Source organism: Schistocerca americana, chromosome 5, assembly GCF_021461395.2.
Source record: "Schistocerca americana isolate TAMUIC-IGC-003095 chromosome 5, iqSchAmer2.1, whole genome shotgun sequence".
NCBI classification, from domain to species: Eukaryota; Metazoa; Arthropoda; class Insecta; order Orthoptera; family Acrididae; genus Schistocerca; species Schistocerca americana.
Genome location: NC_060123.1, coordinates 199,670,974 through 199,687,643, shown reverse-complemented (window position 1 = coordinate 199,687,643; position 16,670 = coordinate 199,670,974). Strand labels below are relative to the sequence as shown.

At 42.4% G+C, this 16,670-nt stretch overlaps 1 protein-coding gene across 1 annotated transcript in view; it reads right to left on the bottom strand.

Moving 5' to 3' along the window:
- LOC124616260 (semaphorin-1A) overlaps positions 1–16,670 on the bottom strand; it is a gene marked incomplete at its 5' end in the record, with an annotated part of 362,538 nt that overhangs the window by 29,115 nt on the left and 316,753 nt on the right. Inside the window, one exon of the mRNA XM_047144564.1 lies at positions 10,170–10,277. Coding sequence (XP_047000520.1) covers positions 10,170–10,277 — 108 coding nt within the window. The remainder of the gene's footprint in view (positions 1–10,169; positions 10,278–16,670) is intronic.

Genomic DNA, 16,670 nt, shown 5'->3' with positions numbered 1-16,670 from the left:
CTATCAGCTTAATAAGTCACAGCTGCAAAATACTAACACGAATTCTTTACAGACGAAGGGAAAAACTAGTAGAAGCCAACCTCGGGGAAGATCAGTTTGGATTCCGTAGAAACACTGGAACACGTGAGGCAATACTGACCTTACGACTTATCTTAGAAGAAAGATTAAGGAAAGGCAAACCTACGTTTCTAGCATTTGTGGACTTAGAGACTTGGGACTTGGAAGAGCAGTTGAATGGAATGGACAGTGTCTTGAAAGGAGGATATAAGATGAACATCAACAAAAGCAAAACAAGGATAATGGAATGTAGTCTAATTAAGTCGGGGGATGCTGAGGGAATTAGATTAGGAAATGAGGCACTTAAAATAGTAAAGGAGTTTTGCTATTTGGGGAGCAAAATAACTGATGATGGTCGAAGTAGAGAGGATATAAAATGTAGGCTGGCAATGGCAAGGAAAGCGTTTCTGAAGAAGAGAAATTTGTTAACATCCAGTATTGATTTAAGTGTTAGGAAGTCATTTCTGAAAGTATTCGTATGGAGTGTAGCCATGTATGGAAGTGAAACATGGACGATAACTAGTTTGGACAAGAAGAGAATAGAAGCTTTCGAAATGTGGTGCTACAGAAGAATGCTGAAGATTAGATGGGTAGATCACATAACTAATGAGGAAGTATTGAATAGGATTGGGGAGAAGAGAAGTTTGTGGCACAACCTGACCAGAAGAAGGGATCGGTTGGTAGGACATGTTCTGAGGCATCAAGGGATCACCAATTTAGTATTGGAGGGCAGCGTGGAGGGTAAAAATCGTAGAGGGAGACCAAGAGATGAATACACTAAGCAGATTCAGAAGGATGTAGGTTGCAGTAGGTACTGGGAGATGAAAAAGCTTGCACAGGATAGAGTAGCATGGAGAGCTGCATCAAACCAGTCTCAGGACTGAAGACCACAACAACAACAACAACAACAAATCTTCAAGTCAAACAAAAGTTTTCAGAGTCCAAAAGCGTGTAATACGTATTATTTGTGGAGTAAATTCACGGACGTCCTGCAGAAACCTCTTCAAAGAACTGGGTATACTAACTACTGCCTCTCAGTATATTTACTTCTTAATGAAATTTGTCGTAAATAATATATCTCTTTTTCCAACAAACAACTCAGTTCATACATACAATACCAGGAACAAAAATGATCTGCACAAGGACTTAAAAGCACTTACTTTAGTTCAAAAAGGGGTCCACTACTCAGGAACACTCATCTTCAATAATTTGCCAGCAAACATAAAAAATTTAGTTACAAATAAAGATCAGTTTAAAAGGAGCCTGAAAGACTTACTGCTGGCCCACTCTTTCTACTCCATTGGCGAAATTTTTAATAAAAACAAATGATGTATTTATTCATACTATTTGCATTGTTATTTCAGCTTAAAAAATCGACATGTTCCACATCCACGAGGATCTCCTCAGCACAGATCTATGGAACGAAAAACTAATCTAATCTGGGTGAAGCCGTGGGTTTTACGACGACACGAAAAAGCATTCAACAAAACTTGTTACGTGAGCTTACAGTGGAAGACGTCAAGTCGTACATCAATTACTTAAGAATGGATGAGCATACATTTCTGTATGTGCTCAATGAAGTGTATCCTCATATCACAAAGCACAATATTCACTTAAGAACTGCTACATCTTCAGAAGACAGGCTCCCTATAACACTCCGATTCCTTGCTACAGGAGAGGGTTATGTTAGGTTGGGTCAGGTTAGGTCTCCAATCTTCTTAATCTATTTTTGTATTCAGGGTGCCTCACGTTGTAAAGCGCCTCATCAGGTTCAGACATCTCTATTAATTTTTTAGTTGTCGGCACACACCAATTGTATTTACCGGCAATGGTTATAAAAACACTACAGACGACAGAACGCTGCAGCGATGCTAGCGCTCAATGTGGTAACATGCCACATTGCAGTGAACAGAAGACAAGCGGTTTCTTTGATCAAATATACAGCGAGGCCTTAGATTTGATCAAATATTGGACGACATTTGACAAAGTCCCTATTACACTATCAAATATCTTTGACAAAGATTTGGACAAAGATTTTGGACAAAGAAATTTGATAGTGCAATACCGGCCTAAGCAAGTTAAATAGTCAATATTACTTCGATTTTAATTGTATTCGTACAACAAACAACAAACGTCGACTATCGATCGTTGACGATTGACCATTGACGTCAACAGTCTACATGTAATTGCCGTTGATTCTGACTTACAGTTCGTATTGGTTCGTTTAAATAAAATCTCATTCACTGATATCATAACTTTTCAGATTTCAAGGTACTGTTTGGTTGTACATAGATTGTATTCTTTAAGGTACATAGACAGCTGACTTACGCTACAATTTAAATAACGCATTTTCAAACTTAAATGGGCTGTCTAATGACAAATGAGTTTTGTGATACAACTTACAGAAATACCGACAAACGCGTTACAAGATAAATTCAACTTCAATATATTGACCAACGACATACTGAGACACCGATGTAGTTTCCGTAATTGAGTTGTACGAAAAGGATAAATTAACGGAAAAATATTAAATACGGGTTTTTACCGTCTCGTGCTTAGTTAGTTTTGTGTTCCATGGATCACTTGCCGATAAATTATAATGATGTGGAACGAGTCATTTTTACATACACATAACAACCTAAGTTTTAAATGTGGCTGATGATGAACATTTATAAAGTCTTTTTTAAATATCTACAGATGTGTTTGAATAATTCCTACCCACCGCATTTTATACATTACACTAATAGAAATTCCTCTACAAAATAGGTGTTGTCAAGGAGTAACTGTCTTAGTTTGTTTTCAGATTTTACTTTGTTATCTATCAGACATTTTATATCACTGGGAAAGCGATCAAGACTTTTTGTTGCAGCATTATGCACGCCTTTTTGTTCTACCGACAATCTTAATGTAGAGCAATGAATGTCATTTTTGTTCTGGTATTGCAATTATGTACAAAATTGCTTCTCTGGAACTGTAACGTATTATTTGCAACAAACTTCAGGAGGGAATAAGTATACCGTGAAGCAGTAATCAGAATGCTCAACTCCTTAAATAAATGTCTACACGGTGGTCGTGTGTGTGCGCTACATATTACTCTTACAGCACGATTTCGAGCAATGAGGACTTCCTTTCTTAAGGTGAGTTACCGCAAAACATTATTCCATATGACATTATTTAATGAAACTATGCAAAATATGTCGGCTTACTAATTTGTCTCTCCCCAAATATTGCGATGATTCTAAGTGCAAATACGGCTGAACTAAGTTGTTTTGGGAGTTCCAAAAGGTGCTGTTAACCAATGTACGAGAAATGTCTTTAGTATATAACTGGCAAACCTATTCAACGCACAGATTGAATAACGTCGGGGATAAGCTACAACCCGGTCTCAGAAATATTTGCGATTGTTGCCTTATGGAATCGGAAAATTGTTTCTTCAACATTGACAAATTCAACTAATTAACGAGAAAAATAATTTTCGATGTTATTTGGCACTTAGAAACAATAAGACATAAAGATAAAATTATAAGGTACATGTACTAAGATGGTCCGAAAGAACGGATACCATCTTAGTATATACACTCCTGGAAATTGAAATAAGAACACCGTGAATTCATTGTCCCAGGAAGGGGAAACTTTATTGACACATTCCTGGGGTCAGATACATCACATGATCACACTGACAGAACCACAGGAACATAAGAACAGGCAACAGAGCATGCACAATATCGGCACTAGTACAGTGTATATCCACCTTTCGCAGCAATGCAGGCTGCTATTCTCCCATGGAGACGATCGTAGAGATGCTGGATGTAGTCCTGTGGAACGGCTTGCCATGCCATTTCCACCTGGCGCCTCAGTTGGACCAGCGTTCGTGCTGGACGTGCAGACCGCGTGAGACGACGCTTCATCCAGTCCCAAACATGCTCAATGGGGGACAGATCCGGAGATCTTGCTGGCCAGGGTAGTTGACTTACACCTTCTAGAGCACGTTGGGTGGCACGGGATACATGCGGACGTGCATTGTCCTGTTGGAACAGCAAGTTCCCTTGCCGGTCTAGGAATGGTAGAACGATGGGTTCGATGACGGTTTGGATGTACCGTGCACTATTCAGTGTCCCCTCGACGATCACCAGTGGTGTACGGCCAGTGTAGGAGATCGCTCCCCACACCATGATGCCGGGTGTTGGCCCTGTGTGCCTCGGTCGTATGCAGTCCTGATTGTGGCGCTCACCTGCACGGCGCCAAACACGCATACGACCATCATTGGCGCCAAGGCAGAAGCGACTCTCATCGCTGAAGACGACACGTCTCCATTCGTCCCTCCATTCACGCCTGTCGCGACACCACTGGAGGCGGGCTGCACGATCTTGGGGCGTGAGCGGAAGACGGCCTAACGGTGTGCGGGACCGTAGCCCAGCTTCATGGAGACGGTTGCGAATGGTCCTCGCCGATACCCCAGGAGCAACAGTGTCCCTAATTTGCTGGGAAGTGGCGGTGCGGTCCCCTACGGCACTGCGTAGGATCCTACGGTCTTGGCGTGCATCCGTGCGTCGCTGCGGTCCGGTCCCAGGTCGACGGGCACGTGCACCTTCCCCCGACCACTGGCGACAACATCGATGTACTGTGGAGACCTCACGCCCCACGTGTTGAGCAATTCCGTCCACCCGGCCTCCCGCATGCCCACTATACGCCCTCGCTCAAAGTCCGTCAACTGCACATACGGTTCACGTCCACGCTGTCGCGGCATGCTACCAGTGTTAAAGACTGCGATGGAGCTCCGTATGCCACGGCAAACTGGCTGACACTGACGGCGGCGGTGCACAAATGCTGCGCAGCTAGCGCCATTCGACGGCCAACACCGCGCTTCCTGGTGTGTCCGCTGTGCCGTGCGTGTGATCATTGCTTGTACAGCCCTCTCGCAGTGTCCGGAGCAAGTATGGTGGGTCTGACACACCGGTGTCAATGTGTTCTTTTTTCCATTTCCAGGAGTGTATATATATATACATATATATAGTTAAGGCTCACCAGCCACTTGACAATCTTCTTCTTCTGTGCGAATGCACAAACAGTGCCCGAACTCTTACGGGAATCGGCAACGCGCCGCGAGTAATGAGTATAACGGGCGGGGGCACTACGAATGTAGTGCGGGACAATACGTTGAGAATGTGGGTTTCGCGGGAGGCGTGCCAGAGATAAATCCCTGCAGTCGCGCTATCCTCTGTGTCCTTGGTGTCTCAGATGGACAAAGCGTTTGCCATGTTAGCAGGAGATCCCGGGTTCGAGTCCCGGTCGGGGCACACATTTTCATCTGTCCCCGTTGACGTATGTCAACGCCTGTAAGCAGCTAAGGGTGTTCATTTCATTGTAAAATTATAAGGTACTGTTCACAACCATCTAAATACTGCTTGATGTGTTTAATACATATTTTCTCGAGGAAATGAATATAGACACTTTCAAATGTATGGACGGCGCTTTACCTTACCATTGTGGTGTTGAGAATTTGACAGTCGACTTTTGTCGTTGGCATACATTATGAATTTTGCTTTGGTCATTAATAAACTGTATTATTGTGACTTATTCCTACAAACTGTTACTCTATTTCGATTCTTTTGTAGAGACGATGGTCCCTCATAACCTTACGTCCACCGTTCAGGTGCGAAACCACAGAAGAAAGCTTCCACAACAAACGCAAATTTGGCTTCGACGTATAAACGAAAACGACCATATGAGGCGCAGTGTAGGAATAAAACTTCAGGGGCGCTGTAATATATTCAGTTGCCACGTGCCAGCAGAGACAAGAAATTCGGTCGTGAAGAAGGGCCTTTAAGGAGTCACGAGGCCGAGTGTCGTTTGGCAAGGCACCGCGTTGAGCGCGTGGCGCTGGGGTTCGTCCTCCACTGAGCAGCTGTCTGCAGGGTGGAATTGATCACCGGCCTGTGCCACGTGGTGCGTGGCGCTCTGCCAATTACCGCCACATCTCGGGTTCATAAGCGCGCGAGGGTGGCCTGGAAGCCCGCCAAGGGCGCGTGCCTCCTCACAGCACGTCCCGCTTTGGTACTGCGGCGCTCGCAGTACCAACCAGAGGGACAGTCTTCCAACTCAAAACTTCCTCCATTATGGCCGTTTCCATAGTCCGCGTTCTTCGCTACGCGTGTCAGCGTACTTTCTTAGGTCTCTTTAGCGAATCTATATGCACAATTTAACCGCGCGACAAACTGGTAGACACCATTCGAAGATTGATTTGAACAGCACAGTCTTTCCTTAGGTGTGGTTGTAGCGGATGTAAAGATTATATCATTTCAGCAGTAATATCGAGAGGAAATGTAAATGAAGCTCAGGGACACAGAAAGTGGTAGCTTATGACCAACGCTTACTGGAAATTCTTCGTTTACATTGAAAAATTGCAAATCCCAATACCTAGCATGAAGGATGTTCCGTAGGTTACCGCGAACTTTCGCCCTAGAAAGATATGCCGATTCTTTCTGCGGTACAGGATGTCTATGGACAATTTCGTGTGGCCAGAAACCGCCTGTCCTCCTTCCCCCAGCAGTCCCAAGAAGGAAAGCAATCACTGGTGGAATATACTAGTTATCAGGTTAGAGTTTCGTACTTTTTCGTAATATTCAGGAAAATTGCGCTACGAACTATGAACGGCCGTGTACCACCACATTTCACACGAAAACAAAGGATAATCAGCGCCTGCAGTATTGATCCTGCTGGGTATAAAAGAGGAGAAGATCAAGAAGGCGAAAAAAAGCAGGAGGAGGAAGAAGATGAGTGCAATAATTACATTCCTTCTTTCTTTGCATTGTGATGAGAGTCCCATACATAACAAGATCTTAGAAACTCAAAATATAAGAATAAGTTGTCGACATGCTTCCTGCCTCGCGGTCAAACGGTAGTCTCCGAAAAAGTGTCAGTATCAAGGAATGAGGTTCCATTTTCCAACAGAATACAATAGTGGAGATAAAAGGCAAGAATCATTCACAAATTTATCATGTCAGTGTCATTCGTATCAGTTGGCACTAGACGGGATATCGGTGAGTGTTGCATCACGATCTGGCGAGATGTAAGTAATTATTGTGTGAGGATGTGAGATTTGTTCATTTCTTGACAGAAGAACGTATATACAGGTCAAAAATACAGACAGAAGATTTTATACAAAAAACACAAGGTAAGTTATTTCAGTGGTTTACGAATTCACATGTCGCTCTGGAACAGTCACCTAGAATAAATTTATGTTTTATTAATATTGTTAATATGTTTTCTCTAGTGTGATGCGTTCTGTCTTTAGGGTCCACATGTTTATAAATGCAAATGTAACTACGAGAAATTTCCAAATTTCTGGAGGATATGAAACTATACTGAGTCTGTAATTGTTGTATTCTAGAAGTTGTTGCAATAGGTTTAGGAAACGAACGAAGTGGCATAAATCTCCGTATAATAGGTAGCTAGCTATTGAGGATTCTTGTAATGCGCTTGCGTTTCCTCGGAGCCACAATCAGGAAAAATGGCTCTGAGCACTATGGGACTTAACTACTGAGGTCATCAGTCCCCTAGAACTTAGAACTACCTAAACCTAACTAACCTAAGGACATCACACATATCCATGCCCGAGGCAGGATTCGAACCTGCGACCGTAGCGGTCACGCGGTTCCAAACTGAAGCGCTTAGAACCGCACGGCCACACCGGCCGGCCACAATCAGGAATTTTAATTAATAGGGATTTATGAAGCTTCATTTCGCGACAACGCTCGTTATTGATACACCTGGCAGTAATCGCAACACTGATGAGCGAATCAACAATAAAGAAAATTATAAAGCTACAGTATTTTGTTTGGTGTGTTTCCGGTTGACACTTGCGCAAGTTGTGTCTGCTTGTGAAACGTCCACTGGAGGAAGCGTTTAGCCGTTAACTCTTGGGGCAGCTTGGAGGGTAAGCTCTCAAGCTGTGAACTTGGAGGTCGCTGAGATCTATCAGCACGCTCTCCTTCCCCGGCAACTTCCTATCACCTGTAATCTTTGAAGTCCCGGCCGCGGACAGACTTGCAAGCAGCTGCAGCCGACGGCACGGGCATTTCCAGAACGTGCGACAACTAATGCACGGCTCCGTGCAATATTCACAGGATCTTGAATAAATAACGCTATTTACGCTTTCATTATACTGTACAAACAACTACTTATTAACTGCCCCAGTATATTTACATTATATATTATTAAAATGCATATCTGCCTCTCGGGAGAATTGTAGAAGAGTTTTTGAATTTACTTCACGACGTACTTTGCAGATTATTACGATATTTAATATTAATGAGACCGAAGGAAGTTTAATTTCCTAAAGCCCTCTCCTGGTGTTCCGTTCCTTTCTTTCGCTGGTGAACCTGTCGTATGTAATTGAAACTTTGTCCTAGGTTTCCGACCACACCGAAGCAGCCGTTCCTCTAGAGCGAGTTCTTTTCCTTTTATAATTTAATCTCTATTTCCTGAAGAAGGGACTAAGCTTTTAAACTAAATGCAAACTTAGTAAGTACTGTGATTATTTCGATCAGTGAATGCGTATTGATAGCAGAAATATTTACTGATTCAATTATTTTCGACGTTGTAGTGTGATATACATTTTGTAATTACAAATGGAAACGTTATGTTATTTATTTTTCGTCGTAATATAGGCAACTGCTTTTACTTTACGCTAAGAAAATATCTTTGCTGCACGAGGAATGTTTGAGAATGCTTTGTGATTGACTTCCGCCGCTTATAACCACAATGGACTCTGCAGGTGACGAATGGGAACCAGTTTACGATTACTAGCCAAGTGGGCAGTTCTGTTTTAAATGTGGGGTTGGAAAGTCTGATGAAGGACTCTCAAGTACTCCATACGTAAAGTTATATTAATGTTTTCTAAGAAATGTAGGATTAGAAGCTGGTGCTGGATAAATATTTAAAACTGATTAACATCAAACAGCATTGTTGGCTGCCAGTAATGTGAGCACAGAACTTTTATTTAAATCCATCATCAAGATGAACCGTTTAATTTCAATTGTTTCTTCGATTCAATAATAACTAATCTGATTTTAAACTTGTCGGGTTTCGTTTAAATAGTCTGCATTTATTTCCAACCCATACACCCTAACACGGAATTCTGCATTTGAGTGCATTGCTTATTACGTAGAGAAGGGACCAAAATCAATCCAACTGCTTAGCAGCTGTTGAGCTTGCTATTGCTTTGCTCTCACTGTCCCTAATAATAGTCCGTACTGGCCACAGTATCACAGTGCCTGTATTGGTACTGTTCGGAATTCAATTAAGGTGGTGGTGGTGGTGGTTAATGTTTAACGTCCCGTCGACAACGAGGTCATTAGAGACGGAGCGCAAGCTCGGGTTAGGGAAGGATTGGGAAGGAAATCGGCCGTGACCTTTCAAAGGAACCACCTCGGCATTCGCCTGAAACGATTTAGGGAAATCACGGAAAACCTAAATCAGGATGGCCGGAGACGGGATTGAACCGTCGTCCTCCCGAATGCGAGTCCAGTGTGCTAACCACTGCGCCACCTCGCTCGGTTTCAATTAAGAAACTGTAGTATAAATATCAGCTGATACAATTTTGACAACATTTTTCCGCAGTGTTGATAAAATTTACCTATTCTGCTATCAATATTTTACAGTCCACCACTTGGATGATGGAAATGTTTTTTGATTCATCCACTGTTTGTAAAATGGCAAGTATGCGTGGAAAGCCTCCGTGTAGCAGAGGTGACATCATAAGTAAAATGTTTCGGGGTAAAGTATCCCTCACTAACATCGAAGGTTTTCATACTGTAACATACAGTTTCCAGCACGAAACATAGTACATCTTAATGTATACAATCATTAAGAAGTAGAACTAAAAATAATGATGAGAGAGGCGGTAAAATAATCCTGTAGTCGCGGGAGGCAGGAACAGAACATTTAAACAAAAATATCGAGTGGGACACGTGGTGATTTTGGGGGGAAACTTCAGTAATTACCGAAAATGAAGAAATTTGTGTTAATAAATTAGAATAACGCTGACTATTTCATAGACTGGTGAAAAGGAGTTCACTTTGCAATGTGTCCCTCAGTGCTCAGTTACTTACCTTGAGGGCGTAGTGCCGACATAGTGGCTTATAGGCGTTCGTACCGCAGATGAGTACGCGGTCATCGTCAATTTTCGCCAGGACTCGGATGTAGTTCTGGCAGTCGTCCTGAAACACAAAAATTCGTTAAATTAGTTGAGCGAAAAGAATAAAGGCGTCAGAACACCGAATAAGACCAACTTAATACAATATAAACAGAGGGCGGATATTTCATTAAGTGAAAAATATTTCCGGGAGACATGGTCTTCAGTATATGCAACGGCTTGGAACAACTAAACATAATAATACCTAAAACTTGTAAACAGTTTCTTGAGGTGAGTATGTCTATATTTATGATCAGAAATGATTCTTATGAAAGAGATGAAAGTTATGAGTGCCGTGTTAACAATGCTAATGGCTTTAAAACTTTTCCCCTATTACTAACTTTATTTACATTTCTACATCTAAAACAATGATGTGATATAGGGGCTAAGGCTTTCTTTCTTTGTGTAGGTTCCATTTCCATTATCACTGCTGTAGTGTAGCTGTTGCAATGCTCAAGAATACCGTAACGCTCACAAATCAGAAGAAAGTCAAGGCGGTCCCCTGTTCTCATGATAACAGATAATCGTGAGGAGGAAATTTCAGGCAGGGTGCGCAAAGATGACGTCCAGTGACGTAAGTAGTACATCGCTGAATGATGAGTTCAAGATTGCGGGTTCTGTCACGGAATTACCGAGGAATGGCTGGCCTTTATCTTAGGAAGTGACCCACTCTGTCGTGCATCATGCGAATGAAAGATTTTAAAAGCATTCCGTGCCTGATAAATTAAACGAACGTTTCTTACCACATTTAGAGTAAAAACTTTATATTCAGAATGAAAGTGGTAAAACAGGTAGGATTATAACGTAAAAACAACCGTGATGGCAGAAGTGAAACCACTGGAAGAACAGAAGGTAAACTTGATGAAAAGATGAACTGATACTATACGGAAAGAGAACAGAAGATAAGAAAGAACAGACATGTTCACGTGTATTACTAAGGAAAATGTTGAAAAACATATATGCAATCAAAGCAGCACTTCTCATACGCCGTGTATCTTATAGCAGCACTAGTACAGACGCTGTATTTTCTCTTTTGTGTTCAATATTTCGTTGTTTATAGGTTTCAGTTTTCGTTTGGAGAATTTTTTTCTGTGACTACCTGTGTGCAGTGTGCAGTATGAATGTACTGTGCAATGTTCTCTCCCTCCCCCCCCCCCCCCCCCCCCCTCCACTTACACGTTTGATTTTTAATATTTCATACACAAAATGGGCAAAATTTAAAAATTTGGTACGCTGGCATAATCTAGTCACTAAGAGTTATAGTCTTGTGTTAAAGAGTCAACACAGTAAGTCAATTATTACAGTTAGGAACTGTATACATGTCTGGACACAGCATAACACCCGGCGCGCATAATTACACCGAAAGTACTCAGACATAGTTGAGAACGAAAGCATTCAGCAACTTCCAACAAACTTTACACACAGTTTCAAACCTTTGCGATACTTTTTTTCTCGCTAACAGCCTCTTCACAGAATTATGTAAGGAAATGAATTATCACTTTCTACATTTTCGCTGTTCATGGAATAAAATTGCAGCATTAGGCATAACGCTGTAATTTTGTTACTTCTTTACTACTGTTGCGTACGTAGTTCCGCGTAGTCAGCGCGTACACAACTTTCCCACTAGAGCGCGCCCCACTAAGCACAACAGCCCAGGCGCAGCGCTCGTCCGTCTCCGCACTACGAGATGGCGCTGTCTTAGAGACGGAATAAATTCTGCTTCCGCTGATCCGCGTAATAATATGTAATGCAGCCAATGAGATTGCTGCTAACGTAGAACCTTTTCTCCTCGCGGATCACACTCGTGCAGTGATACCTGAACGCGCGAGGTATTATAACGAATGTACAGACCTCTGATTAGTCAGTCTGCACCAGTCTGTACCAGTCTGCATTAGTCTGCATTTTTCTCTACCAGTCTATAGTCAAGTTTCAGTCTGCGCCTAATAAGATTACCATATTCCTGCACATAGCCATGAAGATAAATGAAAAACACTTTGTCAAGTATCAGAGATATGTGAGAATAAGATTAACGTACCAAGACCAAAGGAGCTTCAGATTGTCAATTGTAAACAGCCTCCAGAATCAAGTTACGTAATTTCTTTGCTTTTTATTATTTTAATAAATGTGTGTGAAAATTAATCAAGTTCTGTTTAAAGTTTGTCACCGTCAATCTGCTACTCTAAGTGTGCAAGTGGCATTTCTATCATCTGACCTAACGGCAGAAGATAAAACACGCCACGATAAGACCACGAGACATATTGCTGACACTCGGCTACTTCGTTAGAGCGACAAGTCAAATAATCTGATGGTGTGTGTAACGAAGGTCTTACAGTACGCACACCGCAACTACTAACTCCATTCGCAACACATTTTGCAAACAGTACCCACATGTACCACTGAATGTACTTCCAAACTTATATAATTGTATGACAGTTTTTTTAGTCCAGTATTTATTAGAGGAACGCTTTACAATGATCGCCAAGTCCCATCCGCTGGCGGTCGGTTTCGAAAACTGACATATTTGGCTTCCTGGGAATGTAGGGTGATTAACTCTCAAACGCTCCTGATGAAATCTGCGATGTTTCGGTTTGATTTCTGCAGTGATTTACATAGCGTGCTTGCGCATGCAGCTCAAATGTTACATTCACCACGTGATTAACACGGATATTGTCGGGAAGTTCTCCTGTTTAGTACCCATCCGCCGGCTGTAAAAGTTTTCTGTGCCGTGGCTAAGTCTAGCGTCGGTCACAGTGGTTAACATCGTTAATAATTATAATGTTTATCGCTTTATGTGTCCAGCATCAGTAACAATTCACCATGCCATCAGGCTAAGTCATACATACAATTATTATTGTAGTTTCTTTGCTCTAATACTTCACATACGTTGTAATTTATCCTTTCTTCCAGCTTCTGATACCCTGTTCCCTTTTGTTCTTTCTCTTGCATGTCCTATTATTAACGAAAAAGTGATTTTTTATTCTTAATATGTTTTATTATGCTCAGTGCCAGAGTATTAAACTGAATGAAAGGATTCAGTTCGCCGACTAGTTGTCAACTTTCTACTTTCACTCCACATGGCTACTCTGTAAATCACACTTAAGTGCCTGGCAGAGGTCTCATCGAATAATCTTCACACTAAATTTCTATTATTCAAGTCTCGAACAGTGCGCGGATAAAAACAAACACCTACATTTTCCCGGGCGAGCACTAATTTCCCTTATTTTATTATGATGATCGTTTCTCCCTGTGTAGGTCGGCATCAACAAAATATTTTCGTGTTCGGAGGAGAAAGCTGGTGATTTAAATTTCGTGAGAAGACTCCGCCGCAACGAGAAACGCCTTTGTTTTAATGATGTCCACTCCACATACTGTATCATGGCCGTGATACTCACTCCCCTGTTTTGTCGATAATACAAAACGTATTGTCCTTCTTTGAACTTTCTCGATGTACTCCTTAATCTCACCTGATAAGGATCCCAGACCACGCAATAGCGCTCTAACAGAGGAGGCAGTCTCTTTAGCAGATCTGTTGCATCTTCTAAGTATACTGCCAATAAAACACAGTCTCTGGTTAGCCTTCCCCACAGCATTTTCTGTGTGTTCTTTCCAGTTCAGGTTGTTCTTAATTGTAATTCCTAGGTAATTAGCTGAATTTACGACTTTTAGATTTGTTTGATTTATCGTATAATTGTAGGTTAACGGTTTCATTTTAGCACTCATATAGATGACCTCACACTTTTCATTATTTAGGGTCGACTGCCAATTTTCGCATCATACAGATATGTTATCTGAGTCATTTTGCAGTTGGTTTTGATCTTCTGATGACTGTAGTAGACGATAAAAGACGGCATCCTCTACAAACAACCTAAGACAGCTGCCCATATTGTCTCCTAAAGTAATTATATAGATAAGGAACATCAGAGGGCCTATAACACTATGTTGGGGAACGTCAGAAATCACTTCCGGTTTATTTGATTACCTTCCGTCAGTTACTAAGAACTGCGACTCTCTGACAGGAAATCACGAATCCAGCCCCATAACTGAGACGATATTCCATAAGCACGCAATTTCATGTGTTGCTCGCGGTACCTTAAAATATTTGGCTAACAAACCTAAAATAAAAAAAAACGACATTCCGTTTGTATAGACGGAGACTGACGTGTTGTACTGCCTCGTGATGACTGGGTGTTGTGTGATGTCCTTAGGTTAGTTAGGTTTAAGTAGTTCTAAGTTCTAGGGAACTGATGACCATAGATGTTAAGTCCCATAGTGCTCAGAGCCATTGGAACCACTTTGACGTGTTGTAAATGGTTATTTTTTTATTTTTGACTCAAATTCTTTTTTATGATACGATGATCACGGGTTTCGGCCTTTAGAGGCCATCTTCAAATGCTGTGGGCGGCGTCGGATGAGCAACTACACGTGCAGTACATGCTGGCTCCGACTACCACCAACAGTGCCGACCCCGTAGAATAAATGGGCAGAAGGCGAAGGAGGGGAACAGGAGAAATTCTTTTGGATCAATGAAGGTACATCAAGTCATATTTTCCTATATACGCCACTATTCTAGCATCGTTTTAATTTTCATGTCTACTTTGCTGCCGCAAAAACTATCTGTAGTTTCCCTTTAGAGATTTAAACACTGGATGTAAGCATTCACATGTATAACGCTTAACTGGAATTCATACAACTGGCATATAAAAACTAGTCTGGAACAGACGTTTTATGTCTGAATTTCGGCGTTAGCTTTCAGATTACAGACTGTGAACAAGTTTGACGCACGCAGTGGATGAAATTAAAAGATTTAACAAATCACGAAACACCCGTAGCAAAATCCAGACGAAAAATTCTTTTAAAATTACCTTTGCACAAGAATTTGTATACAGAGCGAATATCCGGAATATCAAGGGACAGTGGCAGCAGCTGTGAGACAGCTTGACTCAGGAGAGGTTCGACCGGGCTTAACACACCCTTTCTAGCGACTCAGTGCGTGCATCCAGATCAGAGGGGTTGCCAAGTCGTTCTTTGTAATTTTGACTCGATAATGTAATCGCTGAAATAACATCATACACTCTCTACTGGTAAAGTTTCATTTCGTTCCCTCCTCCCATTCTGGATGCTTCACTTTTTCTTTTCTTCAGGCAATGTACATGCTAGCCAATGGCCTTGCTGTAATAGCAGCACCGATTCTCTTCAAATCACCGAAGGTAAGCGCTGTAGGGCTAGGCTAGCATTTGGACGGGTGACCGTCTGGGTCTACCGAGCGCTGTTGGCAAACGGGGAGCACTCAGCTCTCTTGAGTCCAGTTGAGAAGCAACTTGATTGAGAGGTAGCTGCTCCGGTGACAAGAACTGACAACGCCCAGAGAGCAGTTTGCTGGCCACATGCCCCCCCCATATCCCCCATATCCACATCGGCTGAGGATGACACGGTGGTCGGTCGGTACTGTTAGGCCTTCCGAGGGCTGTTCCTGCAGAGAGAGAGAGAGAGAGAGAGAGAGAGAGAGAGAGAGAGAGAGAGAGAGAGAGAGAACATGCTGCTTGCCAACTATATTCCTGGCTTTTTCTACGTGCAGAATCCAACCTGTTTACCAGTACTGTTTAGTTTAACTTCTTATGGAACTTGGAATCGTTGAAGAGTTTTCAGTTTTCACTAGCTCCAGATCGGTGGGTATTATGCACCTCATAGAGCATTCAGTGCACAAAAGTGGGACAAAACACGGAAACGCCGCGAAAAATGCGTGCTTGAACATACTGGGTGTTCCTGTCCCATGATGTGGTGTGCTAAGTAATGACTGATATGATTGTGAATTATTAATACGACATTTTCCATTGGTTAACATATTTGAACTACATTTGGCCAGGTATTTGTATTTTTGCGCAGGTCCGGTTTGATTGAAGACCAATGTTTTGTGTGATATCATTGTGATCCAGGGCATCATGCTGACGATTGAACAAAGAGTGTTTCTTGTGGAGCATCTGTTCCGCAATGCAGACAAGTTTACCTCAGCAATAGAAGCTGTATTTGCAGCGAAGTTCCCAGGAGTGAAGATGCCTAAGCGCAATGCTGTACGGAACCTCGTCACCAAGTTTCGAAAGGTTGGTTGGTTGGTTTTGGGGGACGAGACCAAACAGCGAGGTCATCGGTCTCACCGGATTAGGGAAGGACAGGGAAGGAAGTCGGCCGTGCCCTTTCAGAGGAACCATCCCGGCATTTGCCTAGAGCGATTTAGGGAAATAACGGAAAACCTAAATCAGGAAGGCCGGACGCGGGATTGAACCGTCGTCCTCCTGAATGCGAGTTCAGTGTGCTAACCACTGCGCCACCTCGCTCGGTCAAGTTTCGAAAGACCGGAAGCGTTCATATAGCTCCAAAATCAGGCAGCCCATCCACATCCACATCAGACGAAAAGGTGGTG